Source organism: Priapulus caudatus, unplaced genomic scaffold (genome assembly GCF_000485595.1).
Source record: "Priapulus caudatus unplaced genomic scaffold, Priapulus_caudatus-5.0.1 Scaffold319, whole genome shotgun sequence".
Classification (NCBI taxonomy): domain Eukaryota; kingdom Metazoa; phylum Priapulida; class Priapulimorpha; order Priapulimorphida; family Priapulidae; genus Priapulus; species Priapulus caudatus.
Window position 1 is genome coordinate 197,725 of NW_014577380.1, and position 9,582 is coordinate 207,306.

At 45.4% G+C, this 9,582-nt stretch overlaps 2 protein-coding genes across 2 annotated transcripts in view; one reads left to right on the forward strand and one right to left on the reverse strand.

Annotated features, from left to right (window-relative positions):
* The window catches only part of LOC106808968 (exocyst complex component 5-like), a 30,911-nt gene extending 23,903 nt beyond the window's left edge, over positions 1-7,008 (reverse strand). Inside the window, exons 1-4 of the mRNA XM_014811906.1 lie at positions 6,830-7,008; positions 1,839-1,943; positions 819-947; positions 277-542 (exon numbers count right to left, since the gene is read on the reverse strand). Coding sequence (XP_014667392.1) covers positions 277-542; positions 819-947; positions 1,839-1,943; positions 6,830-6,871 — 542 coding nt within the window. The 5' untranslated portion in view covers positions 6,872-7,008. The remainder of the gene's footprint in view (positions 1-276; positions 543-818; positions 948-1,838; positions 1,944-6,829) is intronic.
* A 559-nt stretch (positions 7,009-7,567) lies between these two features.
* The window catches only part of LOC106808969 (heterogeneous nuclear ribonucleoprotein 87F-like), a 22,932-nt gene continuing 20,917 nt past the window's right edge, over positions 7,568-9,582 (forward strand). Inside the window, exon 1 of the mRNA XM_014811907.1 lies at positions 7,568-7,726. Within this exon, the coding sequence (XP_014667393.1) occupies positions 7,697-7,726 (30 nt within the window). The 5' untranslated portion in view covers positions 7,568-7,696. The remainder of the gene's footprint in view (positions 7,727-9,582) is intronic.

The window sequence follows — 9,582 nt, forward strand, 5'->3', positions numbered from 1 at the left end:
CACTCTCTCTCTCTTTCCCTCTCTCTCTCTCGCCCCCCCCCCCCCCTCTCTCTCTCTCTCTTTCCCTCTCTCTCTCTCGCCCCCTCCTCCCACTCACTCTTTTCCTCTCTCTCTCTCTCTCTCTCTCTCTCTCTCTCTCTCTCTCTCTCTCTCCCTCCCTCTCCCTCTCTCTGTCTCTCCCTCCCTCTCTGTCTCCGTCCGTCTCTTCCTCTCTCTCTCTCTCTCTCTCTCTCTCTCTCTCGCACGGGTGCATGCGCGGCGCGAGCGGATGCTCACTTGTCTGCGGGGAGCTCCTGCGCGATCAGGTGCAGCTTCTGCACGACGTCCGCCGCCTCATGCAGACGACCCGCGTCCGCGAACACGCCGCCCGACGGTGGCGCCCCCGAGCGGAGGAACGCGTCGAAGTAAGACATGAGTCGCTGGGCTTCGACCGCACGGCCGCGCGGGATGTTCACGCTCTCCAGCTGGTCGCCGAGGTGGAGCACCTTCGTCGCCACCGAGTTGATGTGCCCGTCGAGGCCCTGGAAGTCTCGTGCCGCGTCCTGAGATGTGCAAACATAGTATAAATGCATGGCCAAAAGAGGAAGATAGAGAGAGAGCGAGAGAGAGAGAGCGAGAGAGAGAGAAAGAAAGAGAGAGCGAGAGAGTGAGTGAGAGAGAGAGAGGAAGAGAGAGAGAGAAAGAGAGAGAGAGAGAGAGAGAGAGAGAAAAAAAGAAAGAGAGATCAAGATAGAGAGTGCGTGAGAGAAAGAGAGAGATATATAGAGCAATAGGGAGGGACGGAGGAAGTGAGTGAGTGATAGCCAGAGTGAGAATACCTGGTGCCCGCGCTGTAGCTCCATCAGGTGGTGGTGGTGACGGCTCTCCTCCTCCTTACACTGACTCTCCAGCCTGCTCACCTTGATCTCGTAGTTCTCATACATTCCCTGCAGCTCGTAGATGGCTTCCTGAGGAATACAAGAATACAGAAATACAGGAACACAAGAATACAGGAATACAGGAACACAGGAATACAGGACCACATGAATACAGGAATACAGGAACACAGAAATACAGGAATACAGGAATACAGCAACACAGGAATACAGCAACATGGGAATACAGGAATACAGTAAGCTGTGTTGGTGATAGAGGCACTATGTAGCAGACACATTCCGCTAACACAAGGAGGGAGGTGCGATTACCTCAGACTTTGCTAAATTGCACTACGGAATGCTACAATGACATGCGCGTAAAATGTTCAGTGTGTTTGACAGAACTGAATGTAGAGTGAGAGCCACGTACAAAATACAAGAACAGCTCTCACTACACTCGCAACAGAAACCGATTCCATACAAAATCCGTGATTGCGGTATCACCAACGTTTATGTGGTATGCGTGTGGAGCAGGCCATTATGGGGGTTGGCAAAAATAAAGATGACTGAACCAGAGGACAACATTTATATCATCCATCAATATCTTCCACGAGTATTGATCAGCGTCTTCACATCAATAACAGCTACAGTGATCATTATACGTTTCCTGTTAGGGTTATTACTGGGAATTTAAAATGTAGCCAAAAAAATAGCCAATTGACTTTTTTTGTAGCTAATGTTAATAACTTGTAGCAATTTTTGTCCACATAATTTTTATTCCGAATTACCTTCTTGAACAAAAAATACAGAGCATTTCAGCTCGGTGATGCTTGTAGGGGAGTCAGATCTGGACCTTTGCTGTTGTGCGTTACAATTACCAGTTTTGTCACTTTTAGCCCCCCAAAATAGCCAGTCTAATGTTTTATAGCCAGTACAAGTGTAGCACTTGGCTATTTCGGCGAGTGGTTGAGTAACCCCTGTTACCTGGAATGTTTTTTGTAGCGCGTCAGGGTCGATCTCATCCCCTGAAGACCCACGCAGCGTTCTCCATGCCAGTCTCTCTACAAACTCCTTCGGTTCGTATTGCTCCTGTAATGAAGCCACGGCAAGATAAACAACATTAGTTATTAATTAATATATTACTAATTACTAATTAATAAATTACGAATTACTAATTAGTAAATTGATAATTAACAAATTAGTAACTACTAATTAATAAATTACTAATTACTAATTCAGGGCCCTAGCTAGGATTTTTTTTTCTGTAGCCAAACAATTAGCCAGAATCAACTTTCATTAGCCATTTGGATTCCTGTTAGCACATCTGTATGCCTAACATTTTATGAACACAAACAGGCGATAAATAATTTTTCTTTTCTTTTTTTTTCACAAACTGTTATATGCATGAAGTACAAATACTACACTTATTTATGCAAACAAACTATTATTCACACATGTCTATGACTGAAAACTAACACTTGATTCACCACCATAACTCTGACTGACTGACTGAGACATTCAAATTGTCTGAATTTTTTTTCTTCACTGAGCTTGGCAGGAAAATTCTACTTTTCAAGTCAACATCCCTTCTTCTGGGCCTTCAATTTTTGATGGTTAGAATGTCACAAACCTTTCTGTTTTCAGGTGATTTTCAGAGCTGTTTTAACAAATTATGGTCTGCTACCCTCTCCACAATCAACTGTTGTGGATGGGATGGGTCACAAACAACTACTTTTTACAGTACCTGACGCACATACGCACGCACGCGCGATGCACGTACGCACGCACGCGCGCAGTACAGTATAGACAGTACTATACACACAATTATAGTTATTTATAAGTAATACTAATAGTTTACAGAAGAGTTTTCACAGCACATGCATTATATACTCTACTTTTTGTAACTTCGGGATGCTAGAAAAATTAGCTGCTCATCAAGCTGACTATATTCCCCAGTTAAGTACTTATCAGTTTTACTACTTTTTCAGTACCACACACACAGTACACACACAAACACACCCTACACGAACGCACACGCACGCACGCACACACGCGCACACACACGTGCACGCACAGGCGGTAGTAAAAATCATTTGACTTTTGCCAGCGTCATTGCCGTGCCGTGCCATGTGTGGAGACAGACCTTTTTTAAACACCAGGGTTTCTTCTGAGGGAAATTAGACAACGGTGTAATGCCAGTTTGGGAGGAAACGCCACATGATGATATCAAAGGCAATGCAGTGAGGCACGAATGTGGATTCTGCAGGCAGACGCGGAGGGAGAGAGTAGAAGGGTTTTCCGGGGGTCTCCCCAGCAAAATTTAAAACATTTAAATGTCTAAGACTGCATTTGATGCGCCCAAAAATAAAATTTACCTTTAGTTTAAATCTTACGCTTTTTAGCAGACCTACTAAGTCTCACGCTGGCATTTCGTGGGAGACTCACGCATCTGCACCCATTCTCTCCTGCGCTCCCGCCATGCCTCTACGCATTCTCACGCATTCACGCAAAGAAAAAAAAAACGAAAAGCAGCCCGCGCGACACCCTGTTACTCACCGTCCGTGGGCTGTGTCACATCCGGGGCTCGTGCTTGCTGTGAGGCGGCTTGATTGAGTACCGGGGGGTGGGGGATGGAGGGAGCGAATGCACTGATTGTTACAGTCGCGTGTGTGTGGTTATTGCTGTATATCTAGGGGTGGGCACCGCGCTGGTATGAGGGAGCGACAGCAAAAACTTTCCCGCAATCGAGGAAAAAGCTGCAATCGGGAATGAAACCGCCGCCGCCGGGAATGTGCCGGCACGCAAAAAGAAACGTTGCTGTTTCGACGATCAAATAGGATCGATGTTTGCTGGGTCATGTTTATTACGGGAAAATTACGTTCGTCACTTTTTTCGCCAAATAAGACTTTCAATCGCCAGATTACTAATTTGTTCGCCATTGGCGAATTGGCGAGTGGGTAGCGAGGGCCCTGCTAATTAATAACTTACTAATTGTATGTTACCATGATCACTGAACGATAAGGACTGTATGTATAAACTGTGCTGGTTTACCCTACTTTAGAATGCCCAGATTTTTTAATTCATGGGCTTAAGGTATAGTTAGCAGGGGTAGAAATAAGGAGAAAAAAAGAGATGGTCCACAGGACCATCTAGTTTGAAATTTAGATGGTCCTCCTCAATTTCAAACTATTCTCTAAAAGTAATACGGCGTGCAAGAAATTTACCGTAAAATGGGACCAAAATATTCAATGGTCCCTCGGACCATTGACTTTGAAAATCTGATCGTCCTCCTGATTATTTGATGGCCCCGGACCATCGGACCATCGCTTATTTCGACCCCTGAGATAGGATCAGGGTTAGGGATATAATGATAATGGTGATGATTATGATGATGAAGAGGAGAAGCAGGATGAGGAAGAGGTGGAGTAGGTGGAGGATGTATAGGGAAAGAGTGAAGGCAGAGGACGATGGATAAGGAAGAAGAGGAGGAGAATGAGGAGGAGGCAGGAAGGAGCATGAGGATGAGGATGCCGATGATGATGACGACGATGACGACGACGATGACGATGAAGACAACAAAGACGATGTTGTTGATGCTCTTGTTATATTATCTTATGTTCTGATATTTGTTGGTGTCCCTTGCACGTTATGCATGACAACGTTGTGATCCTACACATAGCTAATTAAATGTACTACAGATATGTAGTTCAGGTGTTCTTTACTAACTATAGATATGTAGTTCAGGTGTTCTATACTAACTATAGATATGTAGTTCAGGTGTTCTATACTAACTATAGATATGTAGTTCAGGTGTTCTATACTAACTATAGATAAGTTCAGGTGTTCTATACTAACTATAGATATGTAGTTCAGGTGTTCTATACTAACTATAGATATGTAGTTCAGGTGTTCTATACTAACTATAGATAGGTAGTTCAGGTGTTCTTTACTAACTATAGATATGTAGTTTAGATGTTCTTTACTAACTATAGATATGTAGTTCACTGAGAACACTGAGCGTGGTCTCTGCTGGAGTGTAATAGGCAAAGAACCACCCTGGACGTAAAACAAGCTCGTGAAAACCAATAGTATTAGGCTTACTCGAAAAAGGCCTGTTATTTTATGTGGTCATGTGAACTAGTAATAGTATTATTGGTTCAACTGTTTAAATTACGTAAAGTTAGTTAGTTAGTTAATAATAATATTAATATTTGGGTTAGGATTCGGGATTAGGTGATTGTGGTTATGGTTATAGACATTATGACGTTCATGATTAGTGATGCACGGGAGTCCCAAAGTAGGCCTGCCCTAGGCTATCCTAGTGTAGATTGCAGTCATACACTGTCACTGTTTCAGTGTAAACTTACTTCTTACAGGGCACAGGCACTTGGAACGTCTAAATAAAAATAAATTATGATAAATAAACACGAAATGTATTGACTACCAAAGTCTCAATGTTTCTCGATCTGCTCTCTTTCGCCTATTATTGTTGATAACTTTCTATAAATGCTGTTCATCTGCTCCTCTGAAACACACAAGTTTACCGCACGCTAGCTCTAGTACTATAGCCCGCGGATCGCTGCCGCAGGCGGCAGCAATCCGCAGGCTATAGTACTAGAGCTAACCGCACGCATGCCGCTGTGCACAAACAAAAAACAAAAAGAGCAGGTGTTCAGCAAAATTCGCTTGACGCTCACTTTGTTTGGTTTGGTTGTGTATTGGTGCTGTGATATAGTGTGAAACGAAGCTAGCGTCGAGCAAATTTTGCAATCACGCTTTCCCACCTGCTCTTTATTCTTGTTGTTTGTGCACAGTGGCGTGCATGCGGTGTACTCATGTGTTGCAGAGGAGCTTATGAACGGCATTTACAGGAAGTTATCGGCACTAATAAGTGAAAGAGAGTAGGCAAACACTGAAGTGGCCCAAGGATATAAGAGCTGTCCACATTTCCTCATTTGCACGTCGCACATCGCAAAAATGAATTGGGAACAGCTCTTATATCCTTTAACCGAAACATTGAGATTACGGTAGTAAATACATTTCGTGTTTTTTACCATAATTTTTTTATTCAGACGTTCCAAGCACTGGCAGCAAGATCAAGCCCGCACGTACAGCACACTCGCGGCGCCATTGACTATATATATACAACATGGTGTCGAACTCGCCGGCAGTCGCCGCCGCAGTTTCCACAACTCACCGTTTTAAATCAGTTACAACTCCCGTGTTCCTGCAGGTGACGCCACTTTCCAACTATCGTTGGAATCGCGGAACATTGCTTAACAATATACACCCGCCAATTTTGACAATCGGCCCGCCAGAATGCGCTTAAATCACAGAAATGCCTCAAATATACTTGCTAAATGATACTTAGCCTGCTACAGGATAAGGCGGCGGCTGGCTGAACCGTTGGCGGCTGCGCTGATTGGCTGCAGCAAGTTTAATGCGCAGACAGGCTGCGAAACTACGCTTGTTGACATCGCGGGTGAGTCATGACTCATGGTATGCGCAGCCGCCAACGGTTCAGCCAGCCGCCGCCTTAACCTGTAGCAGGCTAAGTATCATTTAGCAAGTATATTTGAGGCATTTCTGTGATTTAAGCGCATTCTGGCGGGCCGATTGTCAAAATTGGCGGGTGTATATTGTTAAGCAATGTTCCGCGATTCCAACGATAGTTGGAAAGTGGCGTCACCTGCAGGAACACGGGAGTTGTAACTGATTTAAAACGGTGAGTTGTGGAAACTGCGGCGGCGACTGCCGGCGAGTTCGACACCATGTTGTATATATATAGTCAATGGCGCCGCGAGTGTGCTGTACGTGCGGGCTTGATCTTGCTGCCAGTGGTTCCAAGTGCCTGTGTTAGTTGTTAGTACTAGATTAGTAATAGTATAATATTAGTATAGTACACCCATCATTCAGTCAGTGTCAGTGAATCGCAGACACCGATTCGGCGATTGCTGTTACTAACAGTAACATACCTGTTCCAGCTCTTGTAAATACTGTACCATGTACTGCGACATGATTGTACTTGTAAATGAATGCAAAAGAAAAAAAATAATTATAAGTACAGCGTCCTAATTTGCTATTGCTTGCCAATTTTTACAGCCAAAGGAGTTGGCATGTTTACATTTATATTTATGATTTTACCGGCAGGAGAGCGTAAAATTACCCAGCAACCTCGTAAAATAAGGTTTGCCAGATTTAAGATTTTATTCGTCATAGTATCATATAACATGATTACTACAATAAAATGGACTTATTATATTTATAATATATATTCTACATTCTTAGTAGATTTAACTGTGTAAATTCAAATTACGGTCTATGGCGGGATGGCCCGAGGTTTATCGATCTTGCCGGCGCGCGATTGATGGGTGTTGCTATCCCCCGGGCGTGGAGTGAAAGTCACGTGATACAGTTGACGTAGACTTCAAAACTTTACAGTAACCACATAAACTAACGAATACAGTGTAGTGTACGGTATAGTGTATCCTTTAGTCTGTGGAAACCATAACACTAAATATCTATGTATTGGATCTCTATATATAGGGGCGGCATCCACAAAAATTAATCTATAGTGTTGGGACAGATATCATGATGCAAAAACCCTAACCCTTATCCTAACCCTAACCCTAACCTCTGCCCTAACCACTGATCTCTATAATATAACCAGAGATCATATTATATTATAGAGATCAGTGGCCCTAACCTATAACCCTGACGGTCTGACCCTAACCCTAATCCTAACACTAACACTAGTGCTGCCACGTTGCGGGACCGTGACTCCACGCCCGGGAGATAGCAACACCCGCGATTGTACCCAAGCGCAAGTTCGGAACATCAACATGGCGGATGCTGAGGATCAAGTTGTAACTGTAAGTTTGGCGGGGCGAAAGGCTATACTACGAGAGCTAGTTGTAAAGTTGAGCAAGCAAAACAATATTGGTTATTGTTTCACTTATATATTACGATCAACTGTAGTACGTGTACATAAGTTAAACATGTGGCTAAAGGTTACGGTACACGTATTCGTAATGCGTATGACGTAAACAAAGCCCATGGCCATGAGGCCACAGGCACTTGCCTGACTTGGAACGTCTCAATAAAAAAAAATTATGGTAAATAAACACGAAATGTACTAAACTATTAATGTTTCTCTACTCTATTTCGCCTATAATCACCTGTAAATGCCGGTCCAATGCTCATCTGCAATACACAAGTACACCGCACGCCCGCCCGCCCGCGAGCTCTCTTAAGCCTAGGACACACTGTGCGATTTTCTACGCTGGCCGCTTGCGATCGATAAATACGGTGCCGGGTCCGCGCGGTGTGTCCCGTCTCACGGCAGCGTATTTCGCACGCGATCCCATACGCCCGGCTGATCGCTCGCATTCAGCATGTTGAATATTTACGCACCCGCTTGCGTACAGCGCATGCGCTTGCATGCGCTTGCACCAGCTAGCACCAGCGCGCCCAGCAATGAATCATCGTGTTCGAACACGATTGTTTTTAGCAGCCAATCAAGTGTAGCAACGAAGCCGTTGGAAGCGGTTTGACACCGTACAGTGTGTCCAGCTGTCCGCGGAACTGGTACGGCGTTCTAAATTCGTGAGCGAACATATACGCTGCCGGGCAGCGTACAGAATCGCTAGTGTGTCCTAGGCTTTATTCATGTTGTTTGTGCACGCAGCACAGGGCGGTGTACTTGTGTGTTGCAGATGAGCATTTGACCGGCATTTACAGGTGATTATAGGCGAAATAGAGTAGAGAAACATTAAGACTTTGGTACATTTCATGTTTATTTACCATTATTTTTTTTTATTGAGATGTTCCAAGTGCCTGGGCCTGACACAGGGACCTGAGGCAAAGAAAAAAAAAAGTGTTATATATATAAATAGGGGAAGGGATCTAACTCCCGCACGCTGGCGATTAGACCAATAAATTGTGCCCTAAAATTTTTTATATTCTGGTGTTATTTTAGGGCCCAATAGGCTTCAGGGAATAATTTTCCCGGTATCGCATCGCAATTCGCGATGTATTTTCAGCCATGAGGGTACCACGCCGCGAGAGGTGGGTGAGCTGAGAGCGCCGCGCCGCGAATGAGGTGTGAGGTACCGACACGCGAGAGGTGGCCAGTGAGCGTGAGGAGCGCGCGCCGCGAGGAGTGGGTGAGCGTGAGGCGCGCGCCGCCGGAGAGGTGAGCGTACCACGCTGCGAGAGGTGGGTGAGCATGACGAGCTGCGCGCGCCGCGAGAAGTGACATACCATGCTGCGAGAGGTGGGGAGCATGAGAGCGCGCGCCGCGAGAGGTGGCGTGAGCATGAGAGCGGCGCGCCGCGAGAGGTGGTGAGCATGAGAGCGCGCGCCGCGAGAGGTGGGTGTACGTCAGACAGGGTGAGTGTGCGTAAGAGAGGTGAGAGAGGAGAGAGCGCGCCACCAGAGGTGCGTGCACACGTGAGAGAAGGTGAGCAGAGGAAAGCGCGCGCCGATGAGGTGAGTGTACGTGAGAGCGCACATCCGCGAGAGTGAGTGACCACGAGAGCGCGCGCCGCGAGAGAGGTGAGTGTGCGGTGAAAGTGTATGTATATATGTGGGGTAGTTATAACAAGAATGCATCGCTACGAACATCCATGAATCGCGTTCGATTTTTTTGCACATTCACAGAAGGTTAGCAATGCCGACTCCACGCACGCGTCGCGTGACAAAAACAAATGTTGTGGTTGTGATAACG